This window comes from Diachasmimorpha longicaudata, chromosome 15 (assembly GCF_034640455.1).
Source record: "Diachasmimorpha longicaudata isolate KC_UGA_2023 chromosome 15, iyDiaLong2, whole genome shotgun sequence".
In the NCBI taxonomy this organism is placed as follows: domain Eukaryota; kingdom Metazoa; phylum Arthropoda; class Insecta; order Hymenoptera; family Braconidae; genus Diachasmimorpha; species Diachasmimorpha longicaudata.
This window is the reverse complement of record NC_087239.1, coordinates 4,226,399-4,253,561: the sequence shown is the minus strand read 5'-3', so window position 1 is coordinate 4,253,561 and position 27,163 is coordinate 4,226,399. Positions and strand designations below refer to the sequence as shown.

The 27,163-nt window shown below is 37.2% G+C and overlaps 1 protein-coding gene across 1 annotated transcript; it reads right to left on the bottom strand.

The window, feature by feature from the left end:
* Positions 1-1,802: 1,802 nt before the first annotated feature.
* LOC135169467 (uncharacterized) lies at positions 1,803-23,679 on the bottom strand. Its single transcript, XM_064134510.1, has 16 exons — positions 23,375-23,679; positions 17,055-17,376; positions 16,032-16,175; positions 11,438-11,777; positions 9,500-9,553; positions 7,997-8,134; positions 7,719-7,856; positions 6,629-6,757; positions 6,132-6,334; positions 5,948-6,056; positions 5,186-5,416; positions 4,775-4,998; positions 3,586-3,793; positions 3,337-3,520; positions 3,083-3,185; positions 1,803-1,940 (listed from the first exon to the last, which is right to left on the bottom strand). Exons 2-16 carry the CDS (start codon positions 17,301-17,303, stop codon positions 1,857-1,859), a joined length of 2,538 nt encoding a protein of 845 aa, XP_063990580.1. The 5' UTR covers positions 17,304-17,376; positions 23,375-23,679; the 3' UTR covers positions 1,803-1,856.
* Positions 23,680-27,163: the final 3,484 nt, after the last annotated feature.

Genomic DNA, 27,163 nt, shown 5'->3' with positions numbered 1-27,163 from the left:
TCGATATCGCCAGTCTCGAATTGATATTCTTTTGAAACTTTACCCTGTGGTCCTCGACTCTCCTCAACTGAAAAATATAAAATTTCATTATTTCGGAGCAGAAAGACGGAAAGAAAATCCAGTAATAATTTCCCTCTCGGAATGTAATTGAAGCACGAAAAAGACGACGTTTCAAACGAACCGGAGGACTCAGTTGACACAAACTTGATTATTAAAGAAGAATAAAAAAAAATCATAAAAATGAGGAGAATCCTTGTCGACACAGCGCGTACAGAGAAGTGGTGCTTTGACCCCGTACAAGTGGCCAACACACGGCCCCGTGTGCACTAATCATTATTTCTCTCAAGTACCGCACGTGAGGGGACTCAACTACTAGCACTTACTCCGCGTCGGTGCCACGCAAAGAAAGTATATCGGAGTAAAGACTACATACGAATCACCTCCCCCCCCTACCACCCCACCCACCAACCCCCCATCCCATCCCATCCACCTACACGACCCCTTAGATTTATTATTTCATACAATACCAAGAGCTCACGAGCTCCTGGAGAATTCAATCCCCATGCGCTGTGCTGTAATCGTAGTGGAGAAATTTGTGACGCTTTTTCGTAACTGAATTTTCGCATTTTACTTCCGGCTCGTCGGAGTTTGGAAACTTTTTCCCGGATCCATCGGCCCTATTCCCTGGAATATCTGCTGAACTTGGAGTTCGTCGGGAGCAGATTTTTCCAGACAGGGGGTCACGTAGTCGCATCAAGTGACCCAGAATAAATGCGACGATGAAGACCTGTCATTAGGGGGATTATTGTTTTATGTGGAGATAAATTTTCAGAAAAATTTTCGTGCTGATAAAGAAAAACAGAGGTAAAGAGGTTTAAATTACCTTCGTCGAGGTAACGGGGACTGTCGGCAGCCCGACGTTGGGGAGTCCCTTCATTTTGGGTCTTGGAGGGATTCATGAGCGGACGGGTTCTGGGATCGAGGGGATGATGACGAAAATTAAGTGGTGATTTTGATTAGAAAGGAATTGTCAAAGAAATGTAATTTAATAATTATGATAATTTTAATTTAATAGTTATATGATTGTATTTACAGTAACAATATACTTTGTGGAGAGTAAAGTAGAATTTATCGTTCGATTTACTATGTCAGATGATTTTATGAACACAGAGAGAAAAGTTCATTAGTAATTACTGAAATTATTAAAAGTTCAAAATTACTCTTCAATTTCTCCTGCAATCAGAGATCCACCGAGACGTTAATATAATATTTTTAAACCCGAAAAATTAAAATTTAATTAACAGCTGAATTAATTACTGTAGAGTTCACCTGTTTGCTGACGTATCCACTGGAATTTTTCATTGTTCAAATAATTTATCTATCAATTTTGAAAATTCCAAATCATGTTGAAGTGTTAACCTCGCGCTATTGGAACGTGAAGTTGACAGGGGGTAAATGAAATATGATCGTCAATTGTGCAGTCTTGCGATGGCTTGAATATAATTTCATATAAATTGAGCCGCACATACATTCCATTTACACATAGAATATTTCATAAGCTTAATAAAATAACAATTATTCTTTAGTATAAAATATCTAGGACGACCATTTCTAGGTGGTACTGGGATGGGGTTAATAATATTTTTTTCAATCAATCGAGCGGGGCGAAGAATAAAAAATGTAGAGATCAATATCCGCGCGGTGCACTTCCATCACAATGGTACACTCGGGAAAATCAACATTTTTTTAAATTTACCGACATGCACCAAGGGATTGTGCCCCCTGCAAAACGCTGGATCTGATTGTTTTCAAGAATTTTTAATAATAGCGATTTTTTTTACATTTTTACTCGACGATTAAGTGATCGATGTCAACGTTGCGTTATCCTGATATTTAACTGGATATGCGAGTAGATGTCCTCTGTCCCATGTGTATAATTCCTGGAGCAGAGAGAAATGATAATGTGAGAGGAAACATTTGAATTTCGGATTAGAGGACACAGTGGTCCTGATAAATGGCGACGTGCGGTGATAATTTGGAAAATATCTCGGAAATGCGGAGCTTCGAGAGAGACTTTTCATATATTTTCCTCTATTTTTGTTGAAGTCTTCATTTAAAAATATTTTGTGATAGAAAGAATAGAATATTAAGACAAAATTACGGCCGAACTGATCTAAATTATTCTAAATTCAAAATCTGGATTTTTTTAATTTTATAATTTTTGGAGAGTTAGTGAAAGCCGACGAGGAGGAAAGGCCTTATCATATCTTCTGATTTCCGAACGAGCGGGTAATGAAGTAGTGAAACGACATAAATCATCTCAACGTGAAGGCGAGGTTTGGATAAATATATCTGATCTAAAGTGATGGAGAGGTTCGCTGGGAATTATACGTGAAGTAATGGCGTGAGGTATTGGGTTGCCAGAAATTTAAACTCAAGATCTGAGAAAAAATTAAATGTTTAAAAATATTAATTTTATCCACTCCTGACTGTCCAGGCAACTTAAACAATTTTTTATATTAAAAAATGGATAAATTAGGCGTTTTAATTTGCCAAAGTGCGTCTTTTAGTTGCGTTATAAAAAAACAGAGTATGACACTCGTTGAATGTAACAACACTGACAAAACATTCAGTTCTGGGACACGTGCGAGGGTATTTTTCAGTTCGTGTGATCGACAGCCTTCACTCTCGCGGAAAACTCGGTGCAATTGCATCGAAATATACTAGTTTCGCGATGTGAATGTTACCAGAGCACCCGGACTCCTACTAGAATAAAAAAAAATATTTTGACTACTGCCGTGATAACATTTTTCAATAAATAAATACCACGCATCAAGAACTTTACTAAAAAATCTATCAGATTCGACTTCGTCCACAATTTATTTTTTCAATTTTTTCCCATAGAATTTCGCGCATTTTCAAATAATTGACAAAGTCCAATAGAAATCAGATTAAGTTCTTCCGAATCTCGTTATCTGTCGTTAAAAAAACGTTTAAAAACAGTACCATCGTCTTCCAAACCCCAACTGCTTTTCTCCCCTTCACCATCCCCCAACCCCCACAAACATCTGGAATTACAAACCTTCGTCTTGTGATTGTACCGTATCATGGTGGTCTTGCGATATGGATTAGACAGTGATAAATCAACGCTGAGGATAGCATTTCTGTACAAATCCAGGGCTAAACTGTAAAGACATAAAAAAAAGTCCATGAATACCCAGGAGACTACAATACAAGTGACGAGACTATAATAGAACAAAGCCACTGCAATTGCAAATGGAGTTTCCCCAAGAATCCAGCAGCTTGAGTGTGAATTTCATGTGGTGCATAATCTACCTGATTTTCATAGCAGAGTCTGTAACATTGTGAACGGGATAGAGTACTCCGCACGCAATGAACATTTCACTGAATCTGTGGTGATCCAGGCTTATGTTCCAAGCATACTGTGCTTTCATGTGAGCAGCATCGACCTTCATTACTGCAGTATAATTCAGTGGTAAACCGTATACCACCCACAAACCTGGCCATCCAATAAACGATAATTACACAGTTGAATTTGTATAATACTTCAAGATCAAATCTTACCATTCTCATCGACGTTGAAATCAACGAAACTGCTCTCGTGATCAGAGGAGTACAGATAGTTATCACTCCAGACTGATAAACCAGGAAGTACGAGCTCCCGGATTGTGTGAGGGTAATTGTTGGAATTAGTCAGATCGAATTTGTAGATCGAGGGTCGAGCCTCGGGATTGTAGAAAAATGAGCCGTTGTAGATGACGTGTCCGTTGCCCTGGTGACAAAAAAAAATCTTATCCAAATTGTATGTTCTTGAAATTTTTTTTACAATTATTGAGAATGTTTGATATGTGTGGAAAAAAATGAATGATCTGTCTATAGCTGTGGTCAGTCCATCTCAGTGTGTTATAGTTTTTATAGTTTTTCTCCAAACAGTACCGAAATGTTTAGAATGATTTTAATAAATAAAATCAGAGAAGAAACTGAAAGGAATTAATGAACAAGGGACTTTTGTCAAATGGGTCTAGAGTGTGAAATCTTTGGTGAGAGTCAGTTGATCTGGAGACATCATACCAGAAAGATATACCTAAAGAATTAAAGTTAATAGTTAAATCCATTTTATATTATTGAGACAATTCCTATTCGTAATCCAATAACAATTAAAATTGTTCAGCACAATTTTTTGTGGGTAAATAATTTTTTGGGGATAATCGAGTACGAATGGAGTTTCAATTCAATATTTGATCGAACTGCGGGTTCAATAATAGAAAATATCTTGAAATTCTGGTGGAGCTGTCACTAAACAAAAATAAACGTGGAAATCCAGCGAAAATTTCATAACCGTGTAATTTTTATCCGCTGCTTGGAGACCATTTTTATTATTCATTTTCGTCGGAATATACTGTATTAAACCAGACGGGGAATGGATGGGAGTCTGAATTTTAATAATAACAGCTGGAAAAACCAGGAGCTCATAGCGTACCATCCGCGCGTCTTGTTATCCCTTTTTCCCAAAAATGAGCTTCACATAGACTCGCCCTATTTTATCACTAGAATATTGGATTCGATATCAAATATTCCGCAAATATCTCTAACTTACTCATGAATTTTCGATTTTTCACTATTTCAAAACGTGAACCAGTTCCTAAATTTTTCTTTTGCAATATTTTGGTAATTAGAAGTTCTCCGATTGAATATTCCTATAAATGCAATCATCAAAGTCCCAATCACTGAAACAATTACCGACTAAACTCACCTTGAATCGATACGGAAGTTTGTGTAATTTGGGTCTCGAATTCTTGACATCTTCCCTGCGGTTATACTCGTAGAGATAAAACGTGTTATTGCTCCGGGTAACCCAGAACTTGATATTTTCCGTGTTGTTCTCTGTTTTGGCTAAAGCATCGTACATCCAATACCCGTGAACATCATCCATCGTGCCCTTGTAGACCGGCTTTCCAATGAGGTCCAGCACTCCCTCTGGATTTAACAAGAAACGAAGAAAGAAAATTCAAAATTTTGAACGTTCAATAATTACCGAGGGGTGGGGTAATGTCCAGTAAAACTTTTTTTATCTCCTCGGAGTAAAAGAAATGGCATTAAGTTATTGGGATGGACAGAAAAGTGGGTGATCCTAACGGACAAGTAGAATGATTTTATAGCAGACCTGCTGCCCTGTGGGGCAATCCTGTGTAAGTTATATTGCTGACGAGACGTGTTATGTCGAAGCACCCACCAGACCCGGAATATCCGCACTTCACACTTGGACAGGACTCACACTTTTGCTGAGGTGGACAAAGATCGACTAAATCGATTTTTTCAGGGGCTGATGCACCGTAAAGAACCTCGTGACGTTCCCGGCCGTCGGTGTAGCCCATTCCGATTCGTCTTGTGCCCTCTGAAATCGTTTGTCAATCCTCGAAATTGGTATTTTCTCAATTGCATTATTTCCCTGTTATTTTCATGACTCAAATGCTACGAAGAAAATTTTTTCAGAAATATTTCACTACGAAAAGCTACGAAGAGAATTTTTTCTGAAATATTTCACTACCAGGACTGCGAAAATTACATTAGACTGATCGAGAAAAAAAATTCAAGTAGTTAAACAAAATTCGCATGGAATTATTGATCAACTGTTTGAGACGTCGAGGAAATTTTTGCGAAAAACGAAAAATTCCCGTTTCTGTTTAAAATTTTTTTTTATGACAAATTTTTCTCAGGTGAGTTCCACATTAAAAAAAAAATCCCTCCATGTGCCATACGATAATTGTACGCTCTGAACTATTTTAAATTGTTGGACAGTCGAATGACAGCAACAGGCGAATTTTTTAATTAATAATTATGAAAAGATTTTAATATTTTAAAACAGGGAATTTTCTGATGACGCAGGTTTTATGCTCTAGGGCGTAAATTGCCGGTGATAACTTACGCTGCACCATCAATTTTCCCATCGTCACGTCGATGATATTCTTAGCCCCACAATAATACGTCCCATAGTCCGATTCGCCAATTTTCGTTATGTTCAGCCGCATCTTAAACTGCGGACAAGGGGCGTATTATTCGCATCAGAATTGATAAATCAATCGCGGATCGATGCACAAGTGAGATACTACCTTGTACATGTCATGCTTGTCGTAAATTTCCATTCGATACTTGTTTGAGGAATCCAGGATTCTACCCCCGTCTTTCTCCCACCAGGTCAACGGCTCCGGGAACGCCTCCACATCGCACTCCAAAATTGCCATTGTAATACCGTTTGCTTGGGATGTGGGGAGGACGCGAATTATTTCATGACATATCCTGATTGCCGGGGGAACTAGAACGACATAATAAAGAAATTATCAATAAATATGAATTTATAATTTTGCAAAAACTAGGGGAGAACAGAAAATTAGAGTTTAATTATCTAAAAAAATTAAAGAACAGTCAGGAAAATTCAGGAAATATTTTTGATGTAGAAATTCTAGGAAATTTTTAAGGTAATTGTTTCCCTTCTTCTTCTCACCCCTCATTCGACCAAAAAAAATCCCAACATCCCTGATGAACGGGGGTGAGATGCCACGACATTCTCAATCAGGATAAATATTTTAATTTCAAAATGAAAACTCACACTGAACCTCGAGGCGGAATGTATGACGAGACTCCGGAGGGATACCATTGTTAGCAATGCATGTATACTCCCCCATGTGTTCTCTATTGATCTTCGTGATGTTCCACGTATCTCCAATCACCGATGAAACTGCAGGAAAATTGGAAAAATCATCAGGACGAGGCAGAACAAGCAAAAAAAAAAATTCCATCTGCTTTTTTATTTCAGAAATGTAAATACGTTTCAAGAGTTGGTAATTAGCACTAGGGATTCAGCATGTATCTCGCATGTTGAGTGCGCCCTATTAAGCATAACAAGGATCAGAGGCATCGTCCACTCTCTCCGGCACCCTTCAACCCCACCACCCCACCAACCCCCACCCAATTAACCACCTCAACGCGCTCCGCTGAGCGTCACATTCATGAATTCACTCTCGGAGTTACTCTGTTTCAACTTCTGATGAAGTTTTCGTGTCAGGATGTTTAATTTTTAAACATGAAAAATATGTGCTTTTAGGTAATTATTATGTACTTTGGGGGATTCGGTCTATCTACCCGGAGTTGGTGGGCTTGAGCGGGTTGGAGAGCTCGGAAACATTTGGATATATTCGAAACTATTTCAAAGTTTCTCTTCATCTCTGGAGAGACGCCAAATATTTTCAAGAAACTTTTGACGATTTCAATTTTTACTCTCTACGATTTATTTTTCGCGGAGGGTGGAGGGGGGTATTCTACATTTTCTGTCGAGCGTGGGGGAATTTTTAAGCAGTCAGACACCATTTGAAAATTTTTCCTGACACAATGATAATTAATTGACTGAGTTTCGTCATTAAAAAAAATTTTTTTCCACATTTTCTCATGGAAATCCTTCAATTTTCACTGGAATGTTGCAAAGGTTTGAATTTCTGTGAAAGTATTAAATAATAAATCCTAAACATACTCTTCCACCAGGAATTTCAATCGCAATATTCCACCAACGCTCATTTATATCGAATAAAAAAATCAATTAACGAAGTGCGCAATATTTTCGCTATTAACCAAGAATTCTGATGAAATCCCCATTCTTTACAACCCCTATTTCTCCATATTAAAGTGAATGTACGGTTTAATACCGTGCCAGGAGCCCATTGGTATCGCAGCTCTCTCCTTGGACCATTGAACAACAGGGGGTGGATTTCCACTCGCTCCACATTTCAATCGAAGATGGGAGCCCTCTCTCACCGCGATCAATGGCTTCGGTAAACCCTCGCCTGGAATATTTAAACGATGGGATTAGAGCTATCTCCAGTCACACCTGTGTCCCCCTCCATATATCGAAATGTGTTTGCCCTATTAGCCGAAGTGGGCCATTATTGAATCTTGGTAAGTCATTAACTATTTCAAAACTTACCCATGATAGACGGTGCTATGAGAAGTTCTGTTGACTTGCTGTCGTTCCTGCGCTTCACTTCCCACGCAACCACACCAGGTATACCCGGCTTGCCATCCTGGCCAGGAGTTCCTGGGCTGCCTCGCAGTCCTTGGGCGCCTGTTCCAAACAAGAATTTAATGAAATGACAATTTTTTACAGCGAAAATCCATTAGTTATAGTTAAATAATTTTTTTTAATTTATTTATTGACTTTTTTTTGTCTTGTTTTAGTTAAATTAAAAATTTAATAATTAATCCTCGCGTTGTGACGATTTTTCGATATTTTATTTCGATATTTATGGAATAAAAATAGTTGTTTGGTAATGAAAATTCTTCTTATAATTTAAATAAAAAATTTGATGGAAAATATTATGATAATTTTAGGTATTAAATTAGTTGGATAAATAGGTGTGAGTGAGTACGGTATTGCACAAATGTAGAGACATTTTTCACGTTCTCGTGTTGAAAAATGTCGGAATAATGACGGTCTCGGCTGCCCTGTTATTTATCTCGATTTCCCATTACTTCCTCTGCGGAAGTAGAAAAAGATCGCATTGGTAAGACGGCAAAAAATGACCCTGCGGGGTCGAATGAACTACGGACATGAAACCATTTTATCCTGAAGATAATCCAGAGTGAAATGATTCGAAAACAGTCCGCCGACGGAATCGACCGAAAACAATGGTCGGGGGAGGGTGGGGTAGAATAGGACAGTGGAGTGAAGTGGACTGGCGGGTAAAAATGGCAAAGGGCGGAAAAATATTATGGACGTGACGAAAATGTTTTTAAAAAAATTGTTAAATAAATCGAAACCTTTTCTTTTCAATTATTAATGGCTCAGGATTTGTTTTCCAGTTTTTAAATTTATTCTGGAAGTTTTTTTTTATGTCGGGGCTTTTAAGGTGTTAACGGGTATAAACAATTTGATAAAAAATTGAAAATTGGGGTTCAACAAAATGGCTGGGGAAAAGATTTAAAAAATTAAATATCTACTCGCTCGGTGTAATATCGTAATTCGCTCAATCCAATATTTCCCCGAAGACCTCATCTCCTCTTCCTCAATTATAAATTAATCTCCATTTTCTCTCAACGTTCAAACTATTCCGGGAAATATTTCAGGTCTCCCGGCGGGTCATGTACAATCGCCCTTTATTGTTTAACCGAAGGAGGTGCAAGGTACAGGGAGATCGCATGTACCATGAGAATGTGGTCGTTACCTTCCAATCATCTCAGCGTTTAATCAACTACCGAGGCTTTATTAGCTCCCCCACTGTAAATGCTCCTTAGAAGGTGAAATTGAATCGCGTTACCTTTGTCAAATTAATTGTTTCATCAATCAGCCCCGTAAATTAATCTGAATAAATTCGTCTCTTAACAGACCTCCATCCCTTATCTCCAGTCACGTGGTCTTAAAAATCGGAAATTCCTTGCGCATGAAAAATTTCGAATTTTCCCCTTCCCCGGGAAATGTGCAGTCCCTTACCCGGCGGTCCGACCGGTCCTGGAGGTCCTGGTGAGCCCTTGGCACCGCGTTTACCTGAAAAAAATGAATGATGACATAATTAGAAAACTTGGAACATCATTTCCTGACGTTTCAATTTTCCTGAGACATAGTTTTCCCGTGAAAATTATCCCTGATGCAATTTCCCCCATCGGATAATTTTATACTCTGTCATCGAGTTAATGATCGCTCGATGTGCCATCGTTGGGGCATAACACTGTGTACGTGAGCGTAACAAGTTTCCCCCGAGGCTTGGATCACACCCGTGGTATTTCATCGAAACTCGAGGTGGGTATTCAGGGAGAAAAGTCGTCTCATCATCGAACAATTCCAATACTTTTCAACTCGTAAAAAGGCAGATGATGAAACGACGCAGACGATGGAGAAAAAGTTAATGCTCATCGTTGTTTCCTTTCGCGTTTTTCCAAGACCCTTGTCAGGACGTAGTAAATCTATTGAGAGGAAAATTTTCATGATCGAGAGAGAGAGGAAGTAAAAATTGCCCGATGGAAATTCACGAATGGAGGGATTTCTAGTGGAGGAGAAAAAAAATGATGGTAATAATTCTCAGGATATTTTGATGATGGGTCTGAGGAATTCAGGAAATGGTCCAGATCGTTCCAGAAAAAGTATTTTTACCTCAGAAAAATATTTATTTTTTCAAAATCGGATTTCTCCAGTCTAATCACTGCGCGGGGGGATCGAGATGGGTGTAAATTACGATAATGATATCACTCTAGAAGATGAGTATTAATAATTATTTAGTTTTTCGAAATTTCTGATTTTCTTGAGAGAAGAATTTCGATGAAATTTAATGCTCATAATTATTGTATGAGTTAATAACTCAACGCTATAATTAACATGATCCTGTCTCAGAACAATATTATCCACACAATTTGAACCTAATCAGAATTATCAAGAAGTCAATGAATATTTGACAAAAAACAAAAATTGTTTCTCAGTGTATGGAACGTTCAAAAAAAAAAATGCGCAACTGTTTCGTAATTTTTGGTGCATACTATTCTGACTAGCAGATCCCGGAACAGTCACGTAATTTCCAAAGAATTTTTCTTCCGTGCAAAGAATAAATTCCCTCCCCCATCATCTCATAATTGATAGTCACGTTCGGTAAATTGAAGGAAAAAAGTGTAAAGGAAAAATTCAACAAAAGAAATTGGAGATTCACTCCGACAGATCAAGAGGATTAGGCACTCAATAATGCTCTGCAGATGGCTCCTTGTCGAAACTGCTAAAAGCCCGTTGAACACGGCGTCAAGCGCACCCATCCACTATACCTGTACCACCCTGAACTCGAGCGGATGAATACCCGTCTTCTCTACTTGGCTATTCCCCCACACATACGCCGTATATCTCCCGCTCAAGGGATGGCTCATCCCGTCGATCCATAATCCTCCTAAGTCCCCCAAGATGAACAAAAATGAAAGAGAATGAGGAGGAAAATGTGGCGAAAAAAAGAAGAACAAGTTGACGCTGAAAAAAAAAACCTCACTGTAAAGCGTTTAATATACATGAATTTTTTTTTTTTTCTGAACAAAACTTTCTCAAGTTCTATTCCCCCACCCCCTCCGTTTATTTCTTTTATCCACCGCCCACATTATGCCCTCCTGCCATGCACTTCCTGTACTCCCACTTCCTCATCATCTCCAACATCTCTAACGTCTTCCTCGCAGATTAAAGTGGACCACCTTTTCCCTCCTCATTTCTCTCCCGCTTATATATCTCTTCTTCTTTTTTTTTTATCCTGCTCCTTTATAACAATGAAAACCAGAGTAACGCTCCACTGTGCAACGAACAAAAGACAGCCAAGTGTCCAGTGGATAGTGCAATTCCGCTCTTCTATTTCGCCGAGTACTTGAGAATGGAGGAGAAAAAAAATAAACGAACAGTTGTGTAACATACCGTCAGTGCCATTTCTCCCGGGTAAACCGGGTGTACCATCGCGACCCGGTTGTGCATCACGACCGGGTAATCCATCGGCGCCATTTCTACCAGGGACACCGTCGAGTCCAGGTTCACCAGGTATTCCATCTCTGCCGTCGAGACCGGTGGGTCCGGATTCACCGCGCGGGCCACGTTCACCGGAGTGACCGGGCAATCCTCGGGGACCATCTGGACCCACTGGGCCAGGAATACCCGGCAGTCCACGGTCTCCTATCAGGCCGGGAAGGCCGGGAGTTCCGGGTGCTCCCGGTGGACAGTACTCCGCGGATTTCCGGCACAGGGCGTCCATTGCGTTGAACTGAAATGAGGGTTGCAGGGTGAGGGGTGGAAAAATTGTGCTGCTGGTACCAGAAACAGGCGGGACCTGGACCTGGAGTAATTCCCACGCAGGTCTGGAATTTTTGGGGGACGATTTGGGAATTCTGGGGGGGGGGGGTTGTTGTTTACATTTCGAATGTTTGTCAAAAATTAATTTTCATTAATTCATTAATTTTTTCATTAACTTTAATTAATTTTTGAATTAATGGGTCTTTGGACGAGTGGGATTTATTTTATTCGAGTGTTTCCACTTGTGAGATGAAAACATTTTTATGTAGGATCAGGGTACAGGGGACAGCAACAATTTTAATCAAACTTAAAATATTTAATGATAATAGAAATTAAATCGGGTATAATAAAGATCCATGATCTTAACTGGTCGACTCTCAAGCTCAGAGTGAATCATACATCGTCATCTGGCACCATCCATAATCATTTGTTTATAATACTTTTCTTTCTCACTCTGTCACACTATTTCTCTCTCAAACTCTTGACGATGAGTTGCCCCCATCTCCGATAGGGGGTCAAAAAATTCCATCAGAATTCTGGTGCTCGCTAATACTGTAAAACAGCACAATAATTTTTATCGGAATGGAACTATAAAAATTGTCAGATTTTTCCCTCCGTGTGCGACAGTTCTTCCTGGATTTTTTTTCCAGTGTTCAAAGCTATCAAGTACACAAATGAGAGTATCAGGTTTGCGGGTAAAAAATATCGAGAGCTTGCATTGATTTCGAGTGTAATTTGACCGAAAACTCTCTCACTCCCTTCGCGACAGGAGGAAAATCATTTTATGTAAACGATCAATATCAATATTACGTGAAAATATCGAGTAGTGGGAACGGTGTCTGTTGTCAGTAGTAAGCGGAGAGGAAAATATCAGGAAAATGGAAGGTGATGTTATTCGCAGGCAGTGCACATGGAAAATAGAATAAATATGGAGAAACGAGATGGAAAGAGATGCAGCGGTGTATCAATCTTCTGATATTTCAACTCCCCACGTACTTATCGATCCATCACCAGGATTTTCCCAAACACTTCGGACGGCGGGAAGATGGGGATCGCCTGGATTAAGGGACTTTTCCTTCTTCGGGAACAACTAATTCAATTTTTTTGTAGTGGACTTTCGAAAATCCAATGCGACGATTTTTTTAGTCTCGTTCGGTCATCAAATTGTTGATGACCGATATTATAAATATTTTATATTTACCGATAATATTATCCACAATTTAATATTTTATTTTTTATATTTTTAATTAAAAAAATTTTTTTTTTTTATATTTTTTTATATCCCTTTATTTTATATTCCTATATTGTTTATAGTGATTGTAGAACAAACTTTCATTTTATTTATCGCTGGTCTATTTTTTTACGAAATTCACGGTTAATTCCTGAAAGAAATTGCAACTGTCTGTCGCCCGAGGGCTTTCGTACAAACGGAAATTATATTTTTCCGCCAAGAAATCGACTTCGGTAAAAATTGAGTAAAAAATGAAACTCGTACTTCGGGAATTACGGACACGATCGGTATTTTTTATTCCCTAAAATTTGTCATTTGAAAAAATAAACGATAATTATCGTAATTGAAATATTACTTGAATCGAAAATTTTCAAGTCGTAGGATAAATATTTATTGATTTGGATAGCGCCAGTAATAATATTTTCAATTCCAAAACCAACGAATTTTCGATGAGAGGAATGAGAAATATCTCTGTTGCATAGTGATCACGCATTTGATGTTAAAAAAATATCGAAAAGCCGTGAGAAGCGAGGGATAACGGAGTTATGTTCATTAATAATTAATAAGCCGAGGTCGCCGAGGTATAAATATTTAAAACCAATCGCTTTAAAGGCGGCAACTCTCTCAACACTCTTTCACAAGTGCACTCTTATACTACTGAAAATCTTAGCGAGTGATGCCCTGCGGTCGTTTCGTCGCTCCAGTTCGTCGAGGAAAAATGAAGTGCGTTTGAAAAGTGGAGAGTCGAGGCTTTTTACGACTACAGGTATACATGTATTTGATGAAAATGGATTATCAACGATTTCGCCGCTTTATCATCGAGATAAACTTTTATAGAGAGGTATAATGTAAACGAGCGATGAAATGTAGTGTTGGAAAACAACGCGATGAAAATTTCATGAAAAAAATAACCGGTTGGGGATTTTTATTTGCGAATCAGAGTGACTATTCCAAAATTATAAACAATGTTCTTTAACTCTTCATATTTTATTAGAAGATGTAATTTTTATTTTATTACCATCAGATTTTTTTAACGTAAAAAAAAATTTGGAAAAAAAAAATCAACTTTTTTTTAAATCACAGACTAATTATTAATTTTCTCTTAATCAATTTTATAAAGTTTGTCAATTCTTTTGATTTAATTTAATAGAGATGAGGGAACAACAACAATGATGGACTTTTATAGAACGACAGGATAATTGTTAGAAAAAAATTCCCACTGAGCAGAAAGTAGAACTCAAAATTACAAATAATTCGCTCCTGGAGTGACGAAAGTTATTCCCCTATTGGCGAGTGCCCTTTCGTTATTACAAAACTTTTAATTTTAATTCTACAAAAGTTCAAAAGGTTTATCATTTTTTTGGGGGGTGAATCCAGTATAATTCCCTCAACAGTGGGACTGGATTTTATCGAGAAATTCACGCTTGACCCGCGAGCCTCTCGTTCACTCTAATATAAACCCAAAGACAATGGGCGGATGGTAATAAACGGGTAGGATCACGGGGATATCTAATCCTCTTCGCTTATCCTTTCCCTCTTTTTTCTCTTTAATTCTCACCATTGTCTTTACCATTATTACCCTATATATTATTCATACAAAGCTGTACTGGCGATTCATTTTTCGACGCATATCAATGTACAATATTTTTGCATTTTATCTCACCCAGGTGACCCAGGGCAATTTATAATTGCGCATTTATCTTGGGGCTGTGTGTTTCATAGAAAGTAGTGAGGAAAATTTGCAATTAAATTTTTTTCTGATGTTCGGAGTGAACAGTCAAAACTAAAATATGGGAGATTGATAGGTGATAGAAGAGAATGCTTGATATGTGTGGACAAAAATAAATCATCTGTCTATGGCTGTTGTCAGTCCATCTCAGTATGTTATAGTTTTTATAGTTTTTCTTCAAACAGTACCGAAATGTTTAGAATGATTTTAATAAATAAAATCAGAGAAGAAACTGAAAGGAATTAATGAACAAGGGACTTTTGTCAAATGGGTTTAGAGTGTGAAGTCTTTGGTGAGAGTCAGTTGATCTGGAGACATCATACCAGAAAGATATACCTAAAGAATTAAAGTTAATAGTTTAATCGTTTTTTATATTATTAAGACAATTCCTATCCACAATCCAATAAAGGAAAATTTAAAAAAAAAGTGGATGCAAAAGTCCTCGATTTTTCTAAATCCGCCGTCAATTATTATTGATATTAAAAACAGACTTAATATTTAAAATTTTCAAGAAATTTATGAAGTAAAACTTATAAAACTACCGTCGCGACGCTTTCGCGCCCAAAGACTTCTCCCACGTCTGATCATCACCGAGTTTTATCACTGAAAATGAACCGACAGCTTCGAAAAATGTCCCAACAAGTCCCCACAGCGGTAAATAATCAGACGAGTGATTGAATTTCACGAAAAAAATTCTAGAATTTCCGCAGTGCATCAAACAATTTCCGCCGTACACTTTTAATTGAATTTACCTCCCCCCGATTTTTTCTGATAATTTCCACGAAATTTCTCTCCGCGTGGACTCGACTAAAAAAAAGTTGTACATTTTTCCGACCTCCGGTAAAAAAATCCCGACAACCTTTTACCCCTCCGACTCCAAAAAATTCCAAGTTAATTTTCACCAGGTTCCCCCCTCCCTGCGATCGAAGCTCTCTTTGTACCACAAAATCGCCGGCAATTTCGTCCTCATCAGCATAAAAACTAAACGTTCGCCAATTTCCCTCGTCAAAGCTTTCATTATGGAATAGGAAGCTCGCGGAAAAATTAAGAGCCTGACGGCGTTTACCATGAGAATACGTTAAATCGTAATCCTCCTGGAGTTGGAGTACAACCACCCAGCGCTCATTATAAATGCATAGTTGTGATACATATACCTCATACTGTTCTGGATTAAGCGGTAGAAATAAATAAGAAATGATAATGAATGGATAATGGAAAAGTATTTTCCCAGAAATGAGGGAAAATGGGATAATGGATATACGTACGGGAACCCGAGTGTCAGCCGTCAGCCAGACCCAGCTGTCACCACCAATGGACGCTGAAGGCGGTGCTGGTGTGTCCCCGACGGGCCCGTCTGGCAAAACAGTAGCTCTCTTTGATTCTCTTCCCAGCTCCTTTTCATCTCGTAGCTGAAACAATTTATTTCCCATTCATTCCGCTTCATTTATTTACATAAACTTTTTCGTGAGAAGCTCTCCAAACTTCATCGGACTTTTTAACCTGAGAGCGTAGGATTTTTTCCTTAATTTTGCAATTATCTAGCGAAGATAAATATTCAGTAAAATTTACAAAACTTGAGATCGTACATACGGTAAAATTATTATTTTTTTATTATATTATTTATTTTCTTGATGTTACAAAAGTTTTTTTCTTTGTTTTACATCCTCCCCAGTCCCTCTTAAGATCGCTTATAATTTACTAGTACCATTTATTTAAAAAAACAATAATTTATTCTCCTTTCGAACCCGACCGTTTCTTATAACCCCTACGGTAAAATTATTTTTGACAAACATTTATTTACTCTAGAGAAGTATTTATTTTTTGATAATTATATTTCTCCAGTCTAATCACTGCCCAGGGGGATCGAGATGGATTGAAATTACGATAATCATATTACTCTAGGAGATGAGTATTAATAATTAATCAGTGTTTCGAAATTTCTGATTTTCTTGAAGGAAAAATTTTGATGAATTATTTAATTCCATAATTATTGCATGACTTAACTCAACGCTATAATTAACATGATCCTGTCTCAATACAATATAATTAACTCAACTTAAAGGATTGAAAAAATAAATATTTCCTTGAAATAAATAAATATTTCGCAAAAATAATTTTTTTCTCAGTCTAAGAATTCGAAAAGTCATTATGATAATTCAAATAAAAATTACGGAACTCATCGAAAAAATTCAGTACCGTAAAATGTTCATTTGCTAGATGTCACTCTGCAATTAGCGAAGGGACACGTAATTTTTATTAAATATTTCTCTCTGCGGAGGACTACGTACCCTGAATACTTCCGATACAGCGTTTTCCTCAGGTACTGGCAGTGCGCTACTTCGTTTTTCTCGTACTACTCGCTGGGAAATTTGATTCTCATGTACCTCGCTGTCCACCCTCGTAATATATCCGTAAAGATAGAAAAAACAAGTGACTTGGACCACAAACTGAGCGCACACGAGGTAGATCAACAGTTTCGTGTGTCGATTTGTGGCCTTTGCGCCGAACTCGGCTATTCCCGTTTGCCCAGCGCTCATAGTCACGGATCAACAGTCGCTTCTATCATTGTCGATTTAACCACCACTGGATCCCGCTGACAAACCCCTCCGGCTGATCGAAAACAGAAAGGGAATACAATTAAGGGTCAGAAGGAGAGTGGAAAGCAGGTGAAACATTTATTCAAATTTTTACGGTACGAAGAGACAGATATTCCTGAGGGAACAATAATAGCATTAATAATGTTCTGTTAACTTTGTCAAAATAGACTTTTTGGAACCTTCGTTGAGTAATATATGAGGAGCCTTAAAAAATCCTATTTTTAATTGCCCTAAATTTCAGAATATTTTCATCAACAAAAGGGCTCATTCTCAAGTCAAAGTTTTATTCTCAATTTACACCGCACGTTCTCCAACGTACGGAGGGGATCCACCCTCGAGCATAAATAAATACGAGACCTGTTGAAAGAGTTATTACGGCACCAGCTGGAGATGAAAAAATCCAACTGATGAAAAAAAAATCTTGTTCTCTTCCCATAAATATAAATAATGATGATTGGTATTTGATGAAATTTTTTTTATCGCTGTCTAAACACGCTCAACCACACCCGCAATCATCCCCCACTGTTGTTTCACGCGGTTTTCCCTGATTGCAGGAATAACAGAAGCCGAGCGAAATCCCGGACTCCCTCACTAAATCCAATCCACGTGTCCATGGAGTCCGGTAAACTGAAGTTATTTTTACAGGTCCAGAGGTGGTCACCCAGTTGCCGGAAACAGATGTCCACAGTGTTCAGGGTCGTACAATAAACAATTATGGAAAACCCCCGACTCCGTGAATCTCACCCCTGTCCTAGGGCTATTTACCCTTTGGGCACAACTCGGAAAATGGTTTATTTCGATGGATAAACTTTATTTCAATGAAACAAATGGGTTAGACGAGTAGCGGGTGATTAAAGCTTTGTGGAAACTCGAATTCGATTTTTGTTTGTTTTTATTCAAAGAGCTTTTCAATGATTAAAAAATGCGGGGATTTTTTTTAAATAGATTTTTTTGCTCTGCATATGTATATCAGGGATTTCGACAAAATCATGATACATTATTGGCGCATGAAGAGAAATTCTGCGGATTTTTTTAGCTGTGGAGAGGAGAATATTTGGTAAATTGTTGGAAATTTTTTTTACGTTAATCCGAACAATCGACTCGTTGTAAACTCTCAGGGATGATGGAAATATTTAGATTGTTTATGAACTAAAGGGCCCAATAGGTGGAGAAGTCCATTGACACGAGGGCCTTGTTAGGGCATAAACCACATCGGATTATCCCTCATTAAAAAATATTAAACTATTCGATACTGAATACGTGAGACTAAATTGAAGGAGATAATAATTTACAGCAAAATCTGACGGATCAGCGCAGGCGAAAATATTTATATAAAAAAATATGTGTATCGATGAATGTTTAAAATAAATGTCGCCCATATTTTCATTCTCGAAATACAACATCGGTATTTTTATAAATTTTTCCAATCCAGATTCAATATTAATTATCAAAAATAATTTTTGACTAAATTTCGAGGTAAATCGACCTTCATAGAACGTCAGAATAATTTTTATAACAAATTTCTCTGTATAAAGCACTGATTAATTCTTAAATATTTGTTCATCGAATATTTTTGTCGGTATGTCCATTATGAATTTTTCTATTGACAGTGCTTGATGTGTGTGGACAAAACTGAATCCTCTGTCTATAGTTGTTGTCAGTCCATCTCAGTATGTTATAATTTTTATAGTTTTTCTCCAAACAGTACCGAAATGTTTAGAATAGTTTTAATAAATAAAATCAGAGAAGAAACTGAAAGGAATTAATGAACAAGGGACTTTTGTCAAATGGGTCTAGAGTGTCAAATCTTTGATCACTGAGAGTCAGTTGATCTGGAGACTTTATGCCAGAAAGATATACCTAAAGAATTAAAGTTAATAGTTAAATGGTTTTTTTATTATTGAGACAATCCCTATTTATAATCCAACAATATTTTTAAACAAAAATTTATCTCCCAATTGGTTCCCTCGAAGACGTCTACATTCGAGGGTATGTACCCGGGTAATAAGATCATACTCAACAACCTGCGCCTAAGCCATCTTCCTGCCGAAGCCAACAACAAATATAATTATAACATCAAACTCCACGAAGAAATGTTGTTTCTTCATTAAAATCCTTTTCATGCACAAACACAAAGTTTTAATAACTGTAGTTTGCGAGTAATTGGAGTTTTGGGATGAACCCAGTGTGGTAGTCGTTGCAGTTTCATATTTTTTCACGTTTGTGTTTTTCCTACTACTAATGGCTTTGTAGATTCTAAAGAGATACTGGATCGATTGATTTCAATTTTTTTTCAGCGGATTTCATGTGAAATCCATTTGTTCGAGAGTCAATCTCACGAGCTTTTAGCTGTATTTATTTTATTACCCGTTGCGGTGTGAGAAATTCACTCGAAATGGACCGCTGGCGATGTACCACCAATTGACGTTATTAAAAAATTTATGGTACTCCAAATAAATTGGATGGAGATTAATAAGTGCGGGAATTTTAGAGACAAAGATCACGTTCAATTCTTATGTCGAAAACATTGATATTATAAATAATCAGTTGCACTCGTTGAACAGAGAATTTTCAGTCAAATTTGGGAAATTATTTCGGGAGCTTTACAGACCAGAAGGTCCGGCTCGTAAGTTATTTCGTTTTTTTCCGGTAAATTGCGTAATTATTTCGGAAAAATTTCGGTAATTTTTCCGAAATAATTACGCCTTTTTGGAAATTTTCCGTAATTTTTCCGAAATAATTACACAATTTCGGAAAAATTACGGAAAATTTTCCCGCTTCTGCAACAATTATTTTCGTGGAAATTTCGATCTTTTGCAGAGAAATAAACACTTTTGCGAACACCGTAATCAATGTCCTAGAATTCCCGGGACACAAATTCCTTCATTAACTCGTAATTAAGATTCGAGTTGTGTTATTAGTTGTATGAAAACTATTTATGGTCTAGAATAACAGCGGGATTCATCACGACGCAGTGAAGTGAACGAAAGCACTCGAGTTGCCTTCCGGAGACAGTTTAAGGTATTTGAGGAAGTTATCATGTTTCAAGATGTTTTTCATAAAAACACGGGATCCTGCAGACCTCTGGGGAGGTAATGAATTTTCAAGAGAATTAAGATGTAGAACGTGCCGTCGAGGGTGACATTCGAAGAGCGTTCGGCTACGTCTGCTGTGACAAAATTCGATACCTCCTTCGATATATATAACTTCGCGATGATTTAATAGAGGAACAGGGAGTACATTTTATGAGACTGTGACGTACGTCGCACCTGAAATATCGTTCGATAGCTTTCTCCAGCGGGAATTCATAATTCTTTCAGGGGGTCGAGCAATCGGTGGATGAAGAAAAAAAAACTGGAAAAAATTACCGACCGAGTGCGGTAAAATATTGTACCTCGATTCGAGGTACAATAAATAAATAAATAAATAAATGTCTTGTTCTCAAACATAAAAATTCCTATCAGTACCGTAAATTTCCTAATTAATTATGTGTAACTTCCTAAACTTTACTAAACAGCCCAATAAAATTTGAAGACTGAACATTTTTTAATTGACAATAAGTGAAAAATTGTTAGAAATTTTTAAAAAATTCCTATCCAGGTCAGTTTATTTTATCGGGCCTTTTTTCATTTTTTACTGTACGACACAAACAATTTTTCGGCAGCTCAATGTGATTGGTTAATGATCACCGCCGAATATAGCCAATTATTGCCGACGTTGGACTTCATGGGAAATGTTGCATGGACCGTTGAATTTTTACGAGGCCGAGATAGAAATTTTCCTACGCCACTAAAGAAATTTCACTAGACGACATAGTAATTTTTCTGTTGCCGAGATTGTAAGACAGGACAATAATTTTAATCGGAATGACACCCTAAAAATCATCAGATTGTTCTCTCCGCACATAGAAAGAATAAAAATCGCCGCAAACATTGCTGTAATTGGCTGTATGTGTCTCATTCGGTGGGAATAATTAATCGAACAAAATGAATTATTCGAACAATGGAGCGACTGCGCACATTAATGGACTCGTAAAAAACAATGATCCCATTATTATTATCATTATGATATCATTAATATTGATGTTACATTATTGTCGGTGTTGTAATTGGCAATTTCCCCTCATTTATAATTTTGGATAAATGAAGAGAACAATTTGAGAAAAAATATGTCAGAAAAAATCCCCTAAAAATTCGAAAAATTTTCATATTTAGTCCGTTTTTCCACAAAATTGTCTAATTATTATTTTTGCAATTTTGACTTATTAAAATCTAATCGGAATAATATTTTTTCAAGTTCATGAATTAATTCTATCATAAACCATGGCAAGTGCACTTTACCCCAGATTATTCACAATACAAAATATTTTCTACCCAACAGTTTCCGACTTGACACGTCGTCACTAATTACTCCCGGATTTGTTTTTAAAAAATCGAGTTGAACGCTTAATGTGCCTCGCGATCCGTGAATTTTCACTTTTCCGGTGCCACTTCATTCATTAATATAAATGAAAAGCTCTGGGATTGATTAATGCGCATAATGTAAATAACGAGATTTTGCCGCTGACAGTTGCATCAGTTATAACTCTCGCGGAGCTCTCAGCGTTGAAAATAATGAAATGAGTGACGAAAAAATTAATGTCATCCCAGACAAAACTGTCCTCAACCCTTTTGACCCTTTTCCACATGAGATCAGCTCTCGGGTGAGTGTACGCACTTCATGGGGACAGTTCGATGAATAAAAAAAATGACTCGGAAAGGAGAATCACGTGGCGGGATAATTGACGATGGAAAAACACAGAACAAAAACTTAATAGTTCGTTCCATCTTCATTAATTCTGAACATCCAGGGACTGTCACAGAGTCGTTTAAAAATACAAATGGACTAGCTGCTGTCAATTGATTTTTTTTCGACGGATCAATTCGGCATTTAGATGTTTTTTTTAGAAGCGAAGAGTGTGAGATTGTCGGCCATTGATTACATAATTTTAAAACTAAAATATCAATTATTTATACCGATTTAAAAATTTAAGAGAAAATATTAAATAGTCGTATTTCCTTCACTTAATTTTCCAATTTGTTTTTATTTTCCTTTCGCTTCTAAAAGAATAAAAATAGAGTGAGCGAATCTTGTTAAATTCGAGCCGAAGAAATTCTCAAGAAAATCTTTGCGAGACTAAGTTGAGAATAAAAGAACCAAAAAATTTTTTTCTTTCCAAATAAAAAAATATTCTTGTATCATCGTCATAAATTTTGTCATGAAAAATTCTATTTTCTTCCTTCCTCTTGTGTGTACTCTTCTTCTCAGTCCTTACTCGCTCCTCCCCTCATTTGCGAGTAAATTCAAACAATTAAAAGTCAAGAAAAAAATGGAGGGAAATTTTTTTGACATTGTCGAGTTATTTTACCCTTCTCTTCCATTCTCCCCCACCTTCCCGGTTCATTAATAATATGAAGGCTTGATTAAAACCGTTTAAAAACAAAAAATAAATTTAAGGAATAATATTTCTCCTGAATAATGCTCTCCTCCCCTATTTTTTCCCGTTCCATAAAATATGACAGAATTCACTCATTCAAATCACCAAACCCAACATGAAAATTTAATCTCCCAACGATTTCAGCGAATCCCAAAGAGAACAAAAGCACCATCAAAATTTCCCGTAATCATTCGTAAACAATTGTTATCTCTCCCATTCACAGCTCCAACATTTACCAATAAAAATTATCAAATGGAATTGGAATTTCTTTTACGATTCTGAGCATCAGATTTCGTGAGAGCGTTACACCAACAATCGGAGGCTGCAATATTCAATTTTTATTTAACGCAAAACAACACAAAAACGACCAGCAAAACGTATAAAAAAATAATAAATAAAAAATTGAAGGAAATGAAATTAAATATTCAACGAACAATGTTTACTTTGTATGCCCATGCTGCCTGCAAAAGGGACTGATAAATAAATAAATAAATCAGTTAACATCATCACCCCCCAAATGAAAATTCAATCTCACCCTGAATCTCAGCGAAAGCCAAACAGAACAAAAACTTCATCGAAATTCTCCATAATGACAGGCGAACAATTGTTTACCCCTCATTCACATTCACAAACTTTCTCAAACTAATTTCCCATTGACTATCCACCAACACACTCGACTTGGCCCCTAAACACTGGGCTCTGAAGGGCACCTTATGAAGTTGGCGAAAGTCCCGGTGCCAGTGAACCGAGAAAATCATAAAAATGACATGTGCAAATTTACGATAGCATCCGGCGTTTGGATCTTCCCTTCGTGATTTATATCCAACTGATCCAGTTGAGATCCACGAGAAAACTGAGGACGATGTGCACATCGCTCTTCCTATATAGCCCTCAGACCCAAATAGGCGCCTGCGCGACCAGCAGTGACCGGTATGAATGCATCTGTATGAATAACAATTTAACGCAAACGGTACATATTCAAAGGCGTCGTAGCTGTCGCTCGCCAATGCTCTCAATTGTTATAAACCGCGTTAATCAGAGTTCAGCAGGAGTTTGTGAAAGTGTTCGATAGTACTGTTGCAACACGTGTGCATTTTCCATTTACTCGGGTGAAAATTATGATGGAAAATCCGCGCCATGCTCAGCGTATTTCACCCCTTTTCACGGCATTACATCCCTTTTTTATGTGGTCAATAGGGGGTGGAGAGTCGGGTCTAAAGGTTATTCGCTCCAGGGAAAGAAAGATCAGTCGTTGGTGGGGGTAAAATATTTTATTTAACTGAAGAAGTTTTTTTTGGGGGTGAGATGTATCCACATGGAACTATTATGCTTTATTTGCATAAATAAGTGATAATAATGAGTGGAAAAAGGATAATGAGATTGGAGAATATCAGTAGCGCAACAAAAAGAAATTGTTTGGGAAAGAATTGGGGAAGAGATTGAGGGGAAGGAGAAAAGGGAGGGGAATGAATGATCTGTCTATAGCTGTTGTCAGTCCATCTCAGTATGTTATAGTTTTTATAGTTTTTCTTTAAACAGTACCGAAATGTTTAGAATGATTTTAATAAATAAAACCAGAGAGTCAGTTGATCTGGAGACATCATACCAGAAAGATATACCTAAAGAATTAAAGTTAATAGTTAAATCGTTTTTATATTATTGAGACAATCCCTGTCCATAATCCAATAAGGGAGGTCTAGGTATAAACAAACGAATAAATAAAATAACCACGTAATAAAAAATATATCAAATATATCTATGCAAAACTCTAAAGATGAAAAATAAAATAACGAAAAGATTTGTAACGTCAAAGAAATAAAATTCAAAATTCAAAATTTATTTGCATTTATTTTCCTAGTTGTTTTTTTTTTTAAATAGAACGAAACCACCAGGAAAAATTTATTTCATCAAAATAAGGTAATAAAAATTTTTCAATTCCTATTCACTGAAAGGACTTTTCCCCTCGTGTTTGTCGATTATTTTGCGTTGAATGAAATGTCTCAATTCTTCTGAAACATCTCGTTGTATCGCGATAGCCCAGAAAAACGTTTTGTTACTCATTCCGATCGTCGGAAAATCCTCTCGAGTGGCTGTTGTTGATTCACGATACGGGCAGGCTGAATTGAGCAGCTTCTGAGAACTGAGAAGCGTTTGGTTGCCTCTATTATGTCAAATGCTGCGGCATTTTGGGTCAACCATTGTCTTGGATCGATTTTCAACGAGGGGGGCGGTATTAATATCCCTTTATTCCCAGAGTTGCTTGAACTCATTCATGACTTTTGTCTGTGTATCTTCGGTCCAGAGCATTTAAGAATCCCTCGATCAATTCAGAGCATCTACATATGAACTAAACCTACAATTGTTAAAAGCTACTCAGTCTAATTATCAACTAAATTCATTAAACAACTCGATGAATTCTTTTTCGCACATTCAAAAAATAATTTTTTTTGAAGGGCGAAAAGCCCTTCAAAATAATAATAATAATAATAATAATAATAATAATAATAATAATAATAATAATAATAATAATAATAAATAAGAATAAATAATAATAATAATAAAAATTATTTTCATTATGCAAAAGTGAAAATCAGCTCCTCACTCCAGCCCTTAAATTGATTCCTTTAATTTCCAGCATTCAAATGCTATTTTTTTCACGCGAAAAATAAAACTCACACCACCCCCAACGGTAAAAAAAATAATTCCCCCCCATTCCACTGCCCTTTTCTGGTATTCCTGACACACTAACAAAAACCCAACTGGGCCACCCCAAATGTTGTTTGACGTGTGGAAATATCGGTGGGGAAAAAACCTCCCCCGAAACGCGGCGAGTGTGAAATAAAAAAAATTGTTCATTCTACATATGCATGTGTGCATCAGTGTGTGAGAGAGAGAGAGGAAAAATCCGCAGGTGCATCGTTTACTGTGTGACAATGTGATAAGGACCGTTACACGAAACGTGGGATGAGCGAACGTGACAGGTTGATGCGCTCGTACACGTTTCCCTCGTCATCGTCCCAGGGTCCCCCTGCACCCCGGAGCCGACACTCGCTTTCATAGAACACTTCTCAACCTGGTGGGGTACCCCCGCACCCCCGGCGCGGCGTGATGGGTGCCTGGGGCTTACGCGCACTGTTTCGAGCTTTTTCATTCTTTATACTATTGCGGGAACATGAGATACGGGGTAACTGTGGCAAGTGTGTCTAGCCGCTTCAATAGACGAGGCCCTTGTGGTGTGGGCGAGGGGGATGAAGGTATCAAATCCCATTTCCTGCGGCCTACCGACACCCTCCAGCCATACAGAGAGGAAAATAATTTATTTGAATCAAGGTAAATCCCCTATTTTATTATTATTATTTTTTTGTGATTGTGAGGAGTCGATGTAATCAGGTGGAATGATGTTTTAGGTGAAGTAAACGGGGGGGTGAAACAGGCGAGGAGGGTGGAGTTTTATAATAAAAATTACCCTCCCAAGTTTATTTTTTCTAACAGAACTTGACCTGTAAATTGTTGAGTGGTATTTTGGCGCACGTTTCCCCCTCTTGAGATCTCATTTTTATTCAAAATTTGTTTTCGTGTACTATATTTTGAGCTTTTTTCATGATGAGAAGTCAGAACTGTATTCAAATTAAAATTAAAAAGTAAATTAGAGTAAAATTACGAAACAGTTGGGCATTTTTTCACTAAATATTCGATACTTTTTCCTGAAAGTTCACGGAAAAAGTGCGTAATTGTTTCGTAATTTTTACCGAGTACTGTTTTGACTGGTGCACAAAGAGAAATAATTAGTTTTGTCAAATGTCTATTGACTTCAGAAAAATATTTATTTTTTCAAAATTGTATTTCTCTGGTGTAATCACTGCCAGGGGGGACCCAGTTACGTTTAAATTATGATAATCATATTAGTCTAGAACTTGGTTTCGACTGTGTACCATTTTTTGATGAATGTCTCAAAATTTAGGGGCGGTAATTTTTGGTACGAACTTTTTTGTGAAACAAATTGAGTACTGCAATAAATGTTATTATAAAAATTTTGCTATCTCTTATGGATTATGAGATATCTAAAACGAAGGAAATAGTTTATTTAATAACCTGCAGTTTACTTAAATAAATCATTTCATAGGACGTGTCTGCGCCGTTTCTATTTCCGTGTGAATAGGGGTGCGAATAGCATGGAATGTACATGAATGACTAACTTGAGAGGGGGGAAATAAATATGTAAACTACGGAAATGTTTTCTCACTTCTCGGTTTAAGTGAAACAAAAGTACCTCATTGTGGTGTAAATGACTCGGTTAAATATGCAAATGGCTGTTCTACTGCAC

What these genes read in the sequence shown, in the direction of transcription:
- LOC135169467 (XM_064134510.1), bottom strand. Translation starts at nt 17,303, where the DNA reads ATGAGCGCTGGGCAAACGGGAATAGCCGAGTTCGGCGCAAAGGCCACA. An exon ending in AGGACCGGTCGGACCGCCGG is followed by an intron (nt 8,135 to 9,499) that starts GTAAGGGACTGC and finishes TGTTTGGAACAG; the next exon opens with GCGCCCAAGGACTGCGAGGC. An exon ending in ACCAATGGGCTCCTGGCACG is followed by an intron (nt 6,758 to 7,718) that starts GTATTAAACCGT and finishes ATTTTCCTGCAG; the next exon opens with TTTCATCGGTGATTGGAGAT.